The 17,997-nt window shown below is 43.2% G+C and overlaps 2 protein-coding genes across 2 annotated transcripts; both read right to left on the reverse strand.

Moving 5' to 3' along the window:
• Positions 1 to 302: 302 nt before the first annotated feature.
• mcm6 (minichromosome maintenance complex component 6) lies at positions 303 to 7,078 on the reverse strand. Its single transcript, XM_053437718.1, has 18 exons — positions 6,714 to 7,078; positions 6,460 to 6,606; positions 5,662 to 5,772; positions 5,427 to 5,514; positions 4,842 to 5,003; positions 4,583 to 4,748; positions 4,326 to 4,474; positions 4,019 to 4,169; positions 3,793 to 3,934; positions 3,271 to 3,412; positions 3,078 to 3,185; positions 2,713 to 2,868; positions 2,449 to 2,577; positions 2,166 to 2,330; positions 1,525 to 1,648; positions 1,139 to 1,333; positions 922 to 1,061; positions 303 to 809 (listed from the first exon to the last, which is right to left on the reverse strand). Exons 1-18 carry the CDS (start codon positions 6,809 to 6,811, stop codon positions 699 to 701), a joined length of 2,484 nt encoding a protein of 827 aa, XP_053293693.1. The 5' UTR covers positions 6,812 to 7,078; the 3' UTR covers positions 303 to 698.
• Positions 7,079 to 14,669: 7,591 nt separating this feature from the next.
• On the reverse strand, positions 14,670 to 16,424 carry LOC128454719 (C-X-C chemokine receptor type 4). The gene is made up of 4 exons (XM_053438215.1): positions 16,342 to 16,424; positions 16,013 to 16,227; positions 15,604 to 15,887; positions 14,670 to 15,493 (listed from the first exon to the last, which is right to left on the reverse strand). The coding sequence occupies exons 1-4, from the start codon at positions 16,354 to 16,356 to the stop codon at positions 14,898 to 14,900; spliced, it is 1,110 nt and encodes a 369-aa protein (XP_053294190.1). The 5' UTR covers positions 16,357 to 16,424; the 3' UTR covers positions 14,670 to 14,897.
• Positions 16,425 to 17,997: the final 1,573 nt, after the last annotated feature.

The raw sequence follows: 17,997 nt of genomic DNA on the forward strand, positions 1-17,997 counted from the left end.
CAACTGCAGAAAAAAAAGTGGAAATGTAAAAACATAAATGACTAAATGTAGATATCAAAAAAATACACAGGAGTAAGAAAAATACATCCAATGAAGTCTGTAGTATAATAACTATCACAATACTTGTTTGAGAGAATTGCTATGATATGGTAATTTAGGCTATAACTACTATTACAACTGTACATACTATTCATTATTGTACATTCTACCTACCTGTTTACCTATACGAGCCCTCATGATCTATTCTATTTTCTTAAATAATTTTGCAATTAAGAAATGGTTGAGAAAAAATAAAAGACAAGTTGAAGTCAACGTTTTATTTATTTAAACATTTCATATAATTTTACAAAAACACATTTCATGAAACCACAGAGGGCACCGTACACCCCTAATATACAGATACAATAACAAACAGCAATAACACAATAAAGGGAAGGTCCGTCAACTTGGAGTCAGACAAACAGGAGCCAGAGAGCGACGGGAGGAACGAGCAGCATATTTACACAAGTCACACTTTTTCTTTAAGAGCCGCAGAAACTTATCTTTTTACAGTAGAGATGATAAACTCAAAAACAAGTCTAATAGCATCTCCAGTGCTACTATTATGTACGTGTTACATATGAGCGTTCATATTCAACACCTTGAACATCACTTAGATTGTTAAGATTTAATAACAGAAGTTATGGAAGCAAAACAGTTTAATCCTCCAGGTTGTAGTTGGGGTTGACGACCAGGACACCTTCCTCCTCTGAGCTCTCAGACTCTGAGCCCTTCAGCCCGGTCTGCGACAGCTCGATCAGGATGTGATCCTGGGGAGACACGTGCACATCGTCAGTTATGTCCACACACATGTTAAAAACATCATGTTTTGTGTGCTGCTTGAGAAAGCGATTGTGTTGTTGAACGGACGGTTGAACTCACATAGTGCACCAGCCTGTGAATGACCTTCTCGATCAACCCCTTCCGATTGACCAGCTCCTCCTCAGAGTCGATCTCTGACTCGATCTCCTTCAGATACCAGTTCACCACCGCACTCTTCTTCAGCTCCTCCTCTTCCTCAGCTGCAGAGAACAGGGAAAATGTGAGATTTCTATTGAAACAGATGAAGGAGACAGTAAGGAAAGGGAACACTCCTTACCCTCCTCTGCTCTGCGCAGATGCAGGACGAGCAGGTTGGAGATGCGTCTGTACTCGGGGAAAGACAGGCGGAGGGACGGTTTGGCCTGGCTGGCCGTCTCAGCGTGGCCGTTCACACCCTTGCCGTGGCCATTGATACCATCAGCATGGCCGTTAATACCATCCCCTTGACCGTTCACTCCGTTGGGGATGTTTCCTGCAGAGACAAACTTGTATTAGATGATTTTTTTCCACTAGATACAAAACCTAAAGCTGCTTTCAGACACACACTGAACTCTGGATAGTCTCCTGTAATTATCCAGAGGGGCCACATGGCGGACATTTGCCAGATTCCATGCATGCGTGCGTGTTCGTCTTCAGGAAAGTGTGTTAACTGTGGGAACGTACCTTCCTCTTGCTGCTCCTCTTCCTCCATCTCCTCATCCTGCTCCAGGTTGATGTCGGGCGTCTCCACTCGGATGATGGACTTGTTCAGGAGACGGAACGCTTCCTTCACATGTTTGGGCTGCACCTGGAGAAATAAGGATAAAGGACAACGGTCACAATCATGTATAACGCAACATGACTTACAGTAGTTACATTTGTCAATATTAACACAATAAATGGCCACACTCCTGACTACATCAAGGACTTAACCCCTTATGTGCCTGGGCGTTCACTTTGATGAATAGAGATGTGCTGGTAAATCCCAGAATCCTATTCGGTGACTAACAGTGACTAGGTCTTTGCTGTTAGAGCCCGAAACTGTGGAGCAGTTTGAAATCAAACGGAAAAAAACATCCTAAAACTCTTTTAAATATTTTTTTTATTTCAATCGCAATTTCTGAATTCTATTCTGAATGTTTGACATGTACTTTTATTTTATTAGCTGACTTTCAGATCGCTTTCACTGCAGCAGTTTTATAGCTGCTTTATGAAGTATTACTGAAGTGTTACTTTGTGCGCTTCATTTAGACTCGTGGTCAATGTGTTAAATGATCTGTGCCACAGTCCCTGCCGGCTGAACAGGAGAACATTTGTGTACGCACCTCATCACAGCAGTGCATACGCGCCATGGACTCCGACAGGCGGATCATGCTCTCCAGCTGTCGCACCGTGATCCTCCAGGCAGACTTGGTCACGCCGCCTGAGCCGTCCCGCTGACGGAGACGCTTGTACTGCTCCACGATGAACTCTTCTGATTCGCTTGAGATCTGCAGACGTTCAAGTATAGGTTTAATAATAATAATAATAATGATAATAATAACAAAGCATAATAAAACCTGCAGCAACTATGTGAGCGCAGGGAGAAACCTAAGAACACACACTCACCTTAGGTTTGAACTGCCTGGCAAAGAGAAGATATCTGCGGACCTCGTCCAGAGAGTAGAGTCGGTCCACGGACTCGGCCACACGGGAGTGCAGGTCCACGATGCGGCGGGCGATGGCGTAGTCTGTCACCTAGGGACACAGATGGACATACAGTATTGAGCCCGGTCCGCGTGACAAACAGGATTGAAGAAATCAAAGACATCAGATATGAAATAAACATAATGACCAAGCAGCTGAACAGAGGACAAACGCAGACTCTCGTACCTCGTTGCAGTCGTCCACCAGGATGAAGAAGAGGTCAAAGCGGCTCATGATGGGGGCGGACAGGTTGACGTTCTGTTTCAGGCTCTTGCTGCGGTCGTAGCGACCACCCACGGGGTTGGCAGCAGCCAGGATGGATGTACGGGCGTTGAGCGTGGCCTGGAAGAGACAGAGACGAGGTCGGGTTCAGTTTATTTATTTTGAATTCGTGTATTTTACGCCTGCCATGTCTTAAGACGAAGGTTCCTACCAACCTAGATCTCAAATATATAAAAGCCTTTCATTCCTAAGTGTGTGTTATTTCATCTCAATATAATCTAGCTGTGTGGTGGCTTGATCAAGTGTCAGGTGGATTTGACTCCTGTTACCTTGACTCCAGCCTTTGTGATGCTGATGGTCTGCTGCTCCATGGCTTCATGAATGGCCACCTGGTCCTTCAGGTCCATCTTGTCAAACTCATCAATGCAACACACACCCTGAAAACAAAGCAAAGCCATTAATACCAATAAATGAGACACGTACTAAAGTCCTCCCTCACCCTCTAGAACTCCCATCACTCACGTTGTCAGCCAGCATCAGAGCTCCGGCCTCGATGACAAACTCATGGGACTCCTCGTCTCGGACCACGGCGGCTGTCAGACCCGCGGCAGTGCTGGCTTTGCCGCTGGTGTACACTGCTCGGGGACTGAACTCCTCCACATGCCTGAACACACACACAAGATTTCATTTCACCATTACAACAGCTCTAAACAAGAGTAGATACACAACACACACACACACTTATTGATATTAGTATTTTTATTTGTTACACATACCAATGTTGATTGGCTAACTGTCATAGGTTGTCATTATTTTCTGTATATCAATTGTGAAATTTTAACAATATTTGGGTAGAGGCTTTAAAATAAGCTCACTGGGATTTCTGCCTCCCCCTGAACCGTATGTTATTATTATACATGTTTCTTTGATTTTAATTTGATAAAGAGTTTAATCTGTGCCTAATAAAATAAATACATTCAGTTTGATATTTTCTTTTTGTTAGTGAAAATTGTGACAGAAGACTACACGTTCATTTGTACATACTTGAGGAACTGGCTCTTGGCCGTACTCGGGTCTCCGACGATGCAGACGTTGATGTCTCCCCTCAGCGAGGTTCCCTCCATGGTCGTCTTGGGAACGCCTCCGAACAGCATCAGCAGGATGCCGCGCTTCACCTCGTCATTGCCTGTCAGTCACGATGTCAGCAGTTAGACGACAATTCACAGTTTTTATGCATCAACAGCAGAAGGCTCAGTGCTCGAGCACGGACCGTGGATGGTGGGGAAGAGGCTGGTGCACAGGTTGTGGTACAGGTTTTTGTCCTGGCTCATCTCAAACACTTTCTCCCACTCCCTCTCAGTCATCTGGCTCTTGATGCTCTCTGCAGTCTGCTCCTCCTCCCGCAGCTCCTTTCCACCAAACTAAAATGAAGACACAACATTTCTAATTAATCTACTGGCATGTTTAGGGATAATTTGTTTCTTTATTATCTACACAGGTGGACCAATGACGTACGACTGACTCCTGTGAAAGGGTTTGCGTTCTTTAGTGGAAATACACGACTGTGTGTCTCTTACCCGTGGGTTAGTTGCAGACACGTTGCAGGCCAAGAAGGCCAGTTTGTACGACAGCTCTCTGACTCCCAGAGCTTTCAGCCCCCTCAGACCCTCAGACTCTGAGTTCTGGGGTCCTCCTGCAACTCGATTGCTGGACTCTGATCGCACACCTGGAGGAGGAAAACCCATAGAAGTCAAGAGGTGTCAAAAAACAATGAACACAATTTAAGAGCTTTTGTCATCATTTGGAGTCTCAAAGAGTGTAGTCATAACCGTACCAGGAGTGCTGAGCTGAGACACGTCCGGCACGACGATGAGGGTCCCTGTCAAGTCACAGCGGTCTCCGGCCTGGGCGGTCTCCACAGCCTCGGCCCTCAGCACGATCTCAAGGGAGCGCGGGATCGACCCACGTGGCAGCTCCGCCTGCGTCTCCTGGATACGCACCTGAAAACACCGTTAAACTCAGTCTCCAGCGTCCAGGCCTATGTTGTGGTCTCTACACGGTCTTCTTATACACACACACGTCCTGATAGATACCTTCTGGAAGTCGATGAACTTGGACTTGTGTGTGTCCAGGTGGAAGCGGGCGCGGTTGTTGCAGACGGGGTTTCTGCAGATGGTTGGCGGAGAGTACTTGAACTGCTGAGGGACGTCCTTGATGACCGCCTGGCAGTCCATACATATGAAGGTGCCGCTCACCTGAAACCACAGAGACGCCACACAAGCTCATCATCAGTGTATTTTATGCATTACAGCGTTAATCTAATTACCTCCGCCAAGGAGGATACGTTTTCACCCAAGACCATGTTTGTTGGTGCTGTTGTTTGCTTGATTTTTAAGCAAGAAAACAAAACAAAAACTACTTGACAAAACCTGGTGAAAGCATGTGGGATGGGTCCAGGGAGAAACAACTAACTTCTGGTGTGGATTAGTGGGCGGTGCCAGGACCCCCCCCCCCCCCTCCCTCCCAATACTTTCTTTAACATTTTGAGATGGAACTCAAAATTCACCGATCTTGATGAGAATAAAAGCCAAAATATGTAGGCAACTGGTTTCAAGTAGTGTTAATCAGCTGGATTAAATTCCATGGGAGTCTAGTGAGTGTGGTGGAATGGGTCTTACCAGTTCAGGGTGTACTGGGTGTGTCCTCACCACCTGAGCACTGATCCTCACCAGGGTGCCGATACGCATGGACGTCAGCTCACGGATTCTAGATCACACATTTGACAGATGGCCCTTTAGATTAACTAGAATAAGAGTGTGTACATGTTTTACTGCTATATAACTCTGTGTATACATGCCAGCTAAGAACAGGGAGAAGAACTGAAACCCAGCAGCAGCTTGTTCAGCGTCTTACTTGTGTCTGGTGGGAAGATCCTCGATGGCAACGTAGAACTCTTTGTTGAGAGGAACATTCCCATGATCCCGAGCAAAGTTGCGCACTGCCCGACACAGGAAGGGATAAACTCTGGAGGCACAGAAAGACCCAGGTTATTGCACAGGTGAAGTCAGTCTGGCTCTTGTCCAGAAATACCTAGAGCACTTGTTCAATTTGATTTAAACAACGTCCTCAATTTGGAACAGCTCCTACAAAAAAGAAAACAGACGGAGCAAGATACAAGGGAGCTTATAGAGCAATAAGGCAATTAAAAATGTAGAAAGTGTAAAACAAGATCAGCTACTAAGAAGGCAAGAGATTGAAAACCGTTATACGGTCTATGATAGACTGCAGAGGGGATGGAAGTTAGTTTTACTAGCGGGTAAAACATGACATCCCAACGAGAAAAACTCAGACATGTTCAGAAGAATATATCCTCAGAACTCAGATCTTTGTTTCACACTCATGATCTTAAAACTGATTTTGACGCTTTCTTTCAGGCCGCTTCTGGATTTTACTGGGAGGCTGTGAAAGCAGCAGGCGGAATGAAACAGAAGAGGCTCTCAAAGGAAGACTGATCAAAACTACGAGGAATGGCAGAGCTGACGTTAGGTGAGCAGTCGGGCTGTCTGCCCACGACGGCCTCAGTTCATATCAAATCAAAGACAGTTATCAACAAAATAATACACCCCAGCTCTATGAATGGGACTAGATCACAGTTTGTTGGACACACAAAGCTGCGGGGGAGCACGTTGTCTAGACACTCGGCGGTCTGACCTGTAGTACTCCTCCTGGACGGTGGTGGCCAGCTCCTGGTTGAAACCCTCCAGGTCTGTGAAGCTGACCAGCAGCGTGTTCCTCTCGGGCCTGATCAGCTCCTCGGCCTCACGCACGTACTTCACCTCCCCGTCCTCGCTCTGAAACCTGCACAGGAGAACCAGTAAGAACCAACACACAGAACAGACAAAGAACGTGGGTCTGTGCGATCGGCTCGTGGGCCGCGTGCTCCGACTGTACAGAGCTGAACTTACTCCTCCAAGAAAGCCTGGAATAACTTCTGACATTTCTCTGCCAACTCGTCTTTCACCATCTCCCTGGCATTCTCCGCGTTTGCTGTGGCAACGTCCATGTTGAAATCCCGTGAAAGTGCGAGAACAGGTTCAGAAACGGACGAGAAGTCTCAGATGCGCTCAGCTTCTCTCCGGAAACTCAGACACACGATCACGTCCTCACAACAGAGCGAACAGTTTCGCGCGAAAAGGAGACCACGTGACGTTTGGCGCGACGCTGCCGACCTATCGGTGTCGCTATGTAAATATTCTGGGGCTCGCAACCAATCAAAGGGTTGAGATGTGGAAGGAGGGAAAGTCTTTCTCCTCTTTTCCCGCGACACACTTCCTGCTTCAAAGTTCAATAAAGTTTAGTGAAAAAAATCAGTGAGATCATCGCGTCTGTTTTCACACGATGAACCAGCTGTCGCTCAAACATTAAGAGAAACTGACTCATGTTACTGGTGTTGATGTTATTTATATCTGTAATCATATATAGTAACTATGAGTTTCACGTTTAAATATTAATAAATAACCGTAGGTAGTTTGTGTAGTTTTTCACTGTGGCCACTAGAGGGCAGTTATCACCCACGATACAATGCATTCAGGTCAACCGCTAAACCATCGCCCAGTGGAGTTAAGATACTGCTACAACTAACAATGCTACTAATACTACTACTTCTACCAATAATAATAATAATACTAATAGTGACAACAACGAAAACAGCACAAATTACAGGACCAATATGAGAATATCAATGTTACAGATGAGAAAAGAGTAAAAATGACCATGATTAAAATAGTCAATAAGATCAGAGCTAGGTTAAAAGTGAATAAATAAATAAGCCAATAAAGATACAAAGTTGAAGGGGAATTCTGATCCCAAGTCCTTTGAAAGCACACCTACAAAAATGAGGAGTTGGACTGATCGCCTCGGGGAGATTGGTTCAAAGAGTGGGAGCCCTGATTGGGAACGGCCCAGTCACCTTTGGTCCTCAGTGGGATGGAGAGCAGGGTCTTCACCAAGGACCTCAGGTCGAAACCGTGCACATATCAAAAGACCTGAAATGTTCTTAGGAGCAAGTCCAGAACAGGCTTTAAAAGTCAGCAATATAATCGTAAAATCAATTCTAAAAGTTACTGGAAGCCAATGAAGAAATAATCTGAATAATTTGCTCCGTTTTGGTAGATTTGGTGAGGAGTGTGCTGTGTTTTTGATGAACCGTAATCTATGTTAATTATGTTGTCTCAGGCAAAGGAAAAGAGAAGTGCAATTATCCAAATGAAAGGAAATTAAAGCAGGAATGACAATCTCTAGGTTTGTCCTGGGTAAAACAGGCCGATGTTGGAGAGCTGCAAGAAACACGATTGAGGTCATTATGAAAGGTGATAACAAGGTTTTCAAATTTGTACCCAATGTGGTGGGACAGAGAACACAAGTATCTAAATGTATAGTTATATTAACTGTGTCAAGGGCAATAGTAATTGGTCTTATTAATATTTAGCTGTATGACGTTTTGATTCATCCAGCATTTTATATCCGGGATACAATCATTGAGAATATGAGCTTGATCAGATTCATCCAGATAATAACTCAGTTAAGAGACCAATACATTCATTTAGACACCAATGAGGTTCAGGGACAAACGTTATTCCACAACATTATTCCAGAGTCATTGGGCAGAGTTGGTGAGTGGGAGGCCAGTGAGGGATTAGGTTACAGCAGTGACTGGCTGGGCTCTCACACATCCTCCTCCTGTCAAACTATAATGACAGGAGGAGTTTATCCTGTTTAATGATAGATAGAGTTTATTTATGGATGTTAATTTAAACACTTATCTTATATGGCTCCTACAGCACCACCCACTTCTCAGTACACTACATTTCCGGTAAATATGCTGAGACCTTTTGTGTGGAGCTTAAAACAGTGTATATTTTTATTTCATGTGTGGAAGACAATGACTATAAAGATGATCAGCAGAGAATTGGACTATTCCGTCAAACAGATTCAAGACTTGAACACTCACCAATTCTATATTCTCAGTAGGAGTTTGTCCTGGATCCAAAGAAACCTGCAATCCCAAATGTGTGTCAGTGTCATGTCTCATGATGACACACAGTCTGAGACACAAGCATCACTTAACATGTGGTGTAGTGACTTTGAATGACCACTAGGGATTGCTGTAATCAAGGGGGTAAATGAGCAATGCACCCAATTTATATATTTATATACTGATCATAATGGCTACAATCACCAGGACCGTTTATAAATAACAGTACAAATTGATTTACCATTATAGTAAAAACACTGAGCAGTGGATAGAAAGTGGCACATTAATAGATTCATGGGAAATAAATATAAACAGCTCAATATTTTTTTAATTGTTTAATTTAATACTTTTGTCAACTCCTGTCAAAAAATCCATATCTGTGTAATACTGATAATAATTATAATTCTCAAAGTAACATAATGGTTGTCAAGGTATTTGAAAATATCAGTGATCTAATTGTAAAATATAAATTCTTAGTTTTGCATGTAGAAAATATATTTATTATGTGTTATTAAAGGTAGTAGACTTCTTCTTCTAAAGGACAGTCATGCAGAACACTGAATGGGCCTCCAAACAGAAACCAGTCCCAGGACCATCTGCAAGACCAAACACCCACTCTCTGTTATCCCATGCATTTCTATTTCTGTTCCCACACCATTCTCACGTCTCCACCTGCTGAGGTGTGGGACAAACACTCGGGGCAGGCTATTGGTTTCACCTGTCACACTGAATGAATCCACCAGGAACCGAGCAGGAAGTTATCCTCGGCCATTTGGACACAGACCAGTCTTTATTTCTCCTTTTGTCTTGACCTCTTGTTTTCCCACGATTGTTCAGCGGCAGGAAGCTCAGCTCGTCTGAGTGTGAGGAGGGAACCTGGCCATCTGTAGGTAAGCACACACGCATACGTGCACACACACACGCACCATCCCTAAAACATACGCACTCCTTTGAGCTTCAGTGCCATAAGGTTGGGGTAGAGGGATTCATTATTAATCTTCAGAGCATAAAGAGGTTTAAGCAGTATCTGAAAAATATAAAAATTTACTGTACAATTAAGGCTGCTACTACTACTCGTGATACATATCTGCATACACACATACAGCAGGTACAGATCAAACAGGGTCTGTAGTAACATGATGTAGCAGGCATGAAAGGTTTGATGGTGTCAGGTTTGAGGTAACAGGTGAAAACAAGACGATGGGAACAAACAGTTGTAAGAGCAACAGGATATGAAAGAGAAGAGGGGAGAGATGGTTGAGTAGTTTCCTGGTTTATTTGTATTCAGACGGTGAGACACGTGTTCATTGTTTTTGTGGTTCGCACACGGGACCTGAAATGAGGCTGTGACTGAGGAGTTGGTGCAGGCATTCAGGTTCACGTGGGCTCGTGTCCATAATGACTCAACAGAGCAGGAGATACAGCTCTTTACACAGAAACACAGTTTGGGTCTTTAGTAAAACAGAGCTGCCTGAGCATCACCTGCAGGACAAGAGCAAACTATTGAAACTTAACATTTAACATGGAACCTAAGTTTTTCTTATTATTTTATCCCACCCAAAAGTTTACCCACTGTTTAATAAAGTTTGTGTAATATCTCCCAAAATACTCCTGAAAGTAAATGCTTATAAATACGTTATCATATCTAGGTAAAATTATGGAATAGGTCTGAGAGAAGAATAGAAATATGTCACTGTGCTAATGCTTGTAATGTTTCATTATCTACTTTGATTGAAATTTTTTGTAATTTAAGATTATCAAAATCCCCATCTCATTGATAATATAACAGTTCACAGTCATGTTTCAGGCTGTATCTTAGAAAAGCAGTACCTTGAGCTAAATGCTTGTATTGTTCCAAATCACAAGATAAACATGCTAACATGATATTTAGCAGGTGTAATGTACCATGTACATCGCTGAAGGTTAGCGCCTTAGCTTGCAGACATTTCCTAATTAGCACTTAACACAAAGTACAACTGATGGCATTAGTTTAGCATGTTTGAACCGTTATTTTAGACGAATAAAAAATTTGATCCAAGGGCACAAAGGGTAAAATGAAGGGATCACTGACCTCCAAGAAAAAAGGCTTTGCTTGCCAGATATTCTCTAAAAAAATGTTAGCGAGGAGGTATTGGTGAATGGTGGGGTCAAGAATTGGAAAAAGACAACGAGCATGTTTCAGCAACATGAAGCCATCCAGTCACAGTAAGTCAGGATAGTTTGCTGGAACAGCTCCAAAGACAGTCTGTCCCAACACCATGTTGTGCAGCAGATAGAGAGTTCCATGAGATCAGCGAGAGAGGGGAGAACGCACACGTCACATTTCTCACAGGGGCTGATCCTGAATCACCCCTGAATATTACAAATCCATAGGGGAACATGAATAAATGCATTTGTACCTAAAATTATGTCAATCAGTCCCATTTTTAATTAGAAATATGATCATGGTTCGAGATGAAAAGTCGGGGAGTTGGAGGGTCAAGGACCTGGTCTGGGATCCTGAACATCTGGATCTCTACATATAAATCTGTCAAATGGTTTTGATGCGTATTTCACTCTGCATCAAAGTTGTGGACTGACCTCCCAACAGAATTATTTTAATATTTTCAGTTTTAGTCTTATGTTTTAGCAAGAACAACACAAATGCTGTAGGATTTGCTCGAACACATCTTATTGAGTCAGTTAAAATGAATGTTTTTTGTGCTTTTTATTTTCCATAAAACTGATTTTTTATAATGTAATGATTTACTGTATGTTTAAACATCTCAATTGTACCTGGTCACTGGTGACGCTGGATAAGTGTTGAGTGGCCTTCGATGTCTCCTGAAAGTTGCTGGAGTGATTTACTTTATTGCAGCTCTCTGTGTGAAGCCTCTCTGCTGTTTGATTGTTTTAGTTGCTTGTTTTTCCTAAAATGAGCTGCAGGAAGTCTTTCCTGTTTTGAATACACTATGAATAGACAAGAATTGTGTACGTGTGTGTGCATACGTGCATGTGTGTGCGTGTGTGTGTGTATGAAGGAAAGAGAGACAACAGGTTCCGGGTAAGTTTTTATTTTACATTTTCTTTCAATATTTGTGCACATACAGCCACATGAGTGACCCTGATGATACAGTTAGTCACAGTGCAACAGTCATACCCTTCATTGTGGTGGTGAGTCACTGTATTCTTCCTTAAAGTTTCTCTCACAACTCTCCTCTTCATCCTCCTCTCAGCCCCAGGAAACGACACACAGTAAACTTCCAGCTTCTGTTCCTCTCACTTCCATGTGGAAGTAGGTATGTGGGAAGCACTTGTGTGTGTGTGTGTGTGTGTGTGTGTGTGTGTGTGTGTGTGTGTGTGTGTGTGTGTGTGTGTGTTTGCATGCATTAAAGTACTGGAAAAATGGACCTCCTGACCCCCTCATGTTCCCCTCTGTCCCACGTAAGAGAAGAAACTGTTTACATCGTTAACACAAATTTTACCTGAAGCCTCAAAACACTTGACACATCGACACACAATCCCTCGCTCACACACATACAGTGCCTTGCATAAGTATTCACCCCCTTTGGACTTTTCTACATTTTGTCATGGTATAACCACAGATTAAAATTTATTTCATCGTGAGTTTATGTAATGGACCAACACAAAATAGTGCATCATTTGGAAGTGGGGGGAAATATTACATGGATTTCACAATTATTTACAAATAAAAATCTGAAAAGTGTTGAGTGCATATGTATTCACCCCCTTTACTGTGAAACCCCTAACAAAGATCTGGTGCGACCAATTGCATTCACAAGTCACATTTGCAAGTCACATAATTAGTAAATAGGGTCCACCTGTCTGCAATTTAATCTCAGTATAAATACACCTGTTCTGTGACGGACTCAGAGTTTGTTGGAGATCATTACTGAACAAACAGCATCATGAAGACCAAGGAGCTCACCAAACAGGTCAGGGATAAAGTTGTGGAGAAATATGAAGCAGGGTTAGGTTATAAAAAAATATCTAGAGCTTTGAACATCTCTCTGAGCACCATAAAATCCATCATAAGAAAATGGAAAGAATATGGCACAACCGCAAACCTACCAAGAGGAGGCCGTCCACCCAAACTGAAGAGTCGGACAAGGAGAAAATTAATCAGAGAAGCAACCAGGAGGCCCATGGTTACTCTGGAGGAGTTGCAGAGATCCACAGCTGAGGTGGGAGAATCTGTCCACAGGACAACTATTAGTCGTCTACTCCACAAATCTGGCCTTTATGGAAGAGTGGCAAGAAGAAAGCCATTGTTGAAAGGGATCCATAAAAAATCCCGTTTGGAGTTTGCCAGAAGCCATGTGGGAGACACAGCAAACATGTGGAAGAAGGTGCTCTGGTCAGATGAGACCAAAATTGAACTTTTTGGCCTCAATGCAAAACGCTATGTGTGGCGAAAACCCAACACTGCCCATCACCCTGAGCACACCATCCCAACAGTGAAACATGGTGGTGGTAGCATCATGCTGTGGGGATGCTTCTCTTCAGCAGGTACAGGGAAACTGGTCAGAATAGAGGGAAAGATGGATGGAGCCAAATACAGGGAAATCCTTGAAGAAAATCTGATGCAGTCTGCAAAAGACTTGAGACTGGGGCGGAGGTTCATCTTCCAGCAGGACAATGACCCTAAACATACAGCCAGAGCTACAAAGGAATGGTTTGGATTAAAGAATGTTAATGTCTTAAAATGGCCCAGTCAAAGCCCAGACCTCAATCCAATAGAGAATCTATGGCAAGACTTGAAGATTGCGGTTCACAGACGGTCTCCATCCAATCTGACTGAGCTTCATCTTTTTTGCCAAGAAGAATGGACAAACCTTTTCATCTCTAGATGTGCAAAGCTGGTAGAGACATACCCCAAAAGACTTGCAGCTGTAATTGCAGCGAAAGGGGGTTCTACCAAGTATTGACACAGGGGGGTGAATACTTATGCACCCAACAGATGTCAACTTTTTTGTTCTCATTATTGTTTGTGTCACAATAAAATTTATTTTGCACCTCCAAAGTACTATGCATGTTTTGTTGATCAAACGAGAAAAAGTTTATTTAAGTCTATTTGAATTCCAGTTAGTAACAGTACATAATGGGAAAAAGTCCAAGGGGGGTGAATACTTATGCAAGGCACTGTATACACACACACAAACACACCCACAAAAGTGTGGGATCAAACTTATTTATTCTGGGCTTGTTGCTCTTCCGATTACAACTTTCCTGTCGATGGGCTTCAGTGATAAAGCTTAATTCCATTAGCTTGATTAAAGAATGGATTATTCTAGTTATTTGGCTTTTATTGATATCTACCGTATCTAATAATATGACTTGACCACATGAGAGTGTGGTGGTGATGGAGTGGTTCATGTGTAAGCCAGAGGTTAGATAAGATCAATCTATATTGATCCCCAGCAGGGGGAATTCATTTGTTACAGCAGCAGATAGTCACAATGAGGTAGACATGAGAATAACAAAAGGCAATAGACAAAAAATAAATATCTAATACAAATACTCAGAATATTTGCATATTATACATCTTTCACTACATACGGATATATATTTGTAGAGAAATGTACTTGAGCAAAGTAAAGTTGTGGGAGGATGTATACTATTAGTAGTAATAGACGTATCTGTATATAGATATATACATATCTATATACACAGACTTTTATAGGCAGGTATGGTGGACGAAATGAATATGAGTATAAAATTATATATATATATCCAAAATAGTATACAATATATGACTGTAAAATGGTATTTATTTAGGTATTAGAATAGCTGAATTTCACAATTAAAAGTACAGAGGTTTTAAGAGGAAGCTATAAAGTAGGAAGTAAGAAATGTAGTTCATAATGAAAGCCACCTCACAAATATGTCTTGTTTTTCAATTTTATTATAAACATGTATAAAAAAGTACAAACTGAGAACATTTTTAAAACACTATTTACAAGAGAAAACACCACGATGAGGGAGAGGACGAGTCATGAGCCAGCAGACTGTATGCTCCTTACTTTCTCAGATAGTTTGTGTAAACTTTCTCATGCACACACACACACACACACAGTATATACAGGACACACACACTCAACAGCACAAATTAACACTAGCTGGAATGTAAACTGGATGACTCAGACTCAGTGGTCGTAGAGGCCCCGGGTCTTCTTCGTGGTAAAATCTTAAGACTGGACGCGCGGCTCAGTGTGAGGGCTCTGCGGGCTGAGCTCTTGAACCCAGCCCCCAGGAAGGCGTAGAGCAGTGGGTTCAGGCAGCAGTGTGCGAAGGCCATGGGCTCAGCTACTGCCAACCACACGCCGAGAACAGCCTCCAGCCTGCAGCTGCGTGGCAGGACCTCCAGGCGCAGCAGAGCGTCCACAGAGATGCCCGCGCCGTAGGGAAGCCAACACACAAAGAAGCAGAGCACCAATGCGATGGTGGTCCTCACCGCTCGTCGCTTCTGTCTCTGGCCCCCCAGCGGACCCCGGGTCAGCCTGGTGACGATGACGCAGTAGCACACCAGCAGGACCAGGCCAGGGATGATCAGGCCGACTAGGACCAGCTGGAGATGGAACACCGCAACCCAGATAGGAGCGTTGTCTACTGGGTAGAAGCGCTGGCACAGAGTGGCCCCCTCTCCTCCCTCCTGAGTCCTGGCAAAAATCAAGTCCGGCACTGCCAGCAGGCCAGCAGGCAACCAGGCACCTGAGGGAGGAAGACAGGAAATTACATGAGGGACTGTGGGATGAGAGGACATGAGAAGACACGTGAGGAGGAGATGTAAGATACGGTGTATAAAACATTTGGACACTCACCTACAAACACCAGTCTGTGAGCCAGCAGCTGCCTCAGCCCACCAGTGTTGGTGTCTGTGGCGCGGACGACTGCCATGTAGCGGTCCAGGCTGATGAACGCCAGGATGAGCACGCTGCCGTACAGGTTGACTGTGTAAATGACATGCACGCCGATGCAGGTGGCCTCCCCGAAGCGCCAGTCAGCCAGGGCTGAGTCCACGGCCCAGAACGGCAGCGCCAGAACAAACAGGAGGTCTGCGGCTGAGAGGTGGAGGCGATACCGGTCTGTGAGGCTGCATTTTGACCTGTGTATACAACACAAGAGCACAAATCCATCAGTCCATGCCCCATCTTTCAAGGCCACAAATATACCAAGAAATTCTGAGAGGTCAAAGGTCATCACCCTTGAACCCTCTAACCATCCTCTCACCTGCGTTGGCAGCCCAGCACGACGACCACCAGGCCGTTTCCTGTGATGCCCAGGATGAAGATCAGAGCGTAGACCACGGGCAGGAAGACCCGCTGAAGATCAGTGGTCATCAGGTGCTCCACCTCGCAGGGCCCGTCCAGATCCCCACCGAGCTCTCCAGAGCCAGAACCAGAACCTGAGCCTGTGTCATTTAAGTCGTAGTCGAAGAAGATGTGCTGGAGACAGAAAGATGGATGATGATGATTGAGGGAACAAAGGGAAGGGATGGCTGGACAAATTGCATCCTAAACACAGAATTGTGTGTTTACATAAAAGTTTGTTCGACTTACCTCATAGTACGACATGATGGAGACAGTCCTTCTCCTTCCTCAGCCGAGCGGAGTTGAGCCAGACTCGTGTTCAGAGGCGTTTTATAGCTGTGTTCATGCTCCTCCCCTAAACACTCCAGCACATCTGTGTTCCTGCTGAAACGTTTTTCCTGTTTTCGAGGTGTCAGGTGCTGATAGTGGTTCTATCACAGGATACCCACTGTTGTGTGTGTTTGTGTGTGTGTGTGTGTGTGTGTGTGTGTGTGTGTGTGTGTGCTCTGCTTGAATTGTTTTGGCCCTGAGGCCTTTGCTTTGTGATAATCAGGACCTATTGGCAAAAGAAAACTATGATGCTCTGATGAATCAGGACAAGAAGCTGCTCTCAGCAGAGTGTGAACACAATTGTTGTGTTTGCATAATTTTCTTATATGATTCCAGCAGGCGAGTACTGTGGGCATGAACACTGTCTTTCACTGGCAACGGACCATTAGTGTGTGTTTGTGTGAGTGTTCAGAGCTTCACCTCTGTCTCGTTTCAACACCGATGTCATCAACATCACACTGAACTCTGTACCCTAACCCTGTCATAAGTATAGACTTATACGAAGTTTAACTAAGAATTACTAAAATAACCGATTGAAAGATTTATATATGTAATATGTTTATTTGTTTAGCATCTTCCAAAAAGCATGGTGCGTCAGAAAGAGGACAAAAATAAAAAGAATATTAAATGTAAAATATACAAAATAAAATGATAAAATGTCATGTAAAATCTGTAATTTCAAGTGAGTAATCAAGCTATACTAACATCTGTGTAATATAAGTTAGATACGTGAACAGTAGTAAAGCTAAGTCAGTGTCATGTTATGAAAAAACATTGAGTATAAAATGTTCATTGCAGATAAACAAGGTAGGATGAAAACAACGTCCAGCATGCAAACAGTCAAAAGTGACAGTGTACTGTAGAACCGTTTGAGGAGAAGTCACTAATGACAAGGAATAATTCTGAAGTATCCCCAGAGCATCAACACAGGACAGAACATTCCAAACAGCCAGATTTAGAACAGGCACTGACCTGGTAATACTAAGTCTCAAATTAAAGACAACAGATCAAATGATGTAACATAATAACTGAAAAAGAAAAGGATAAAAGAAATATAAAAAAATATAGCCGAAACGGTTACAATTGAATTAACAATAGATTAAAAAAAATTAGCACATTTAGCTATTTATTTATTGGTTATAACTCTATTTCCTGATTCTGTATTGAATGAATCAGGATCTGATTTCGAAACAACTTGTTTTTCTGTTTTTCAACACACTATCGAGACCGTCCATCTATCACGTTCCATCTCAAAAGTGTTTCCTGCTTTCACATTTACAGTTTCCTCTTCACATTTAATCAACAAATGCCCCTTTGAGATGGAACATGATGAGCGGTAACACTAAAAGACATGACTTATTTCATCAGTTCATTTCAATTTCAAGGCCCCCCACATCCCTCAGAGTATAGGCAGGATAGATCATGGATGGTGGATGGATTATAAATCAATGCCATCATTGATTAGCATTAAACTCTATGTGTGTAATGCTGAATCAGTCAGCAGACACGTTTCCTAGTTTGGAAGTTCTAACTGTAAATCCCCATCCATCCTCTCACAATACACTAATCCCACAA

This window comes from Pleuronectes platessa, chromosome 13 (genome assembly GCF_947347685.1).
Source record: "Pleuronectes platessa chromosome 13, fPlePla1.1, whole genome shotgun sequence".
NCBI lineage: Eukaryota > Metazoa > Chordata > Actinopteri > Pleuronectiformes > Pleuronectidae > Pleuronectes > Pleuronectes platessa.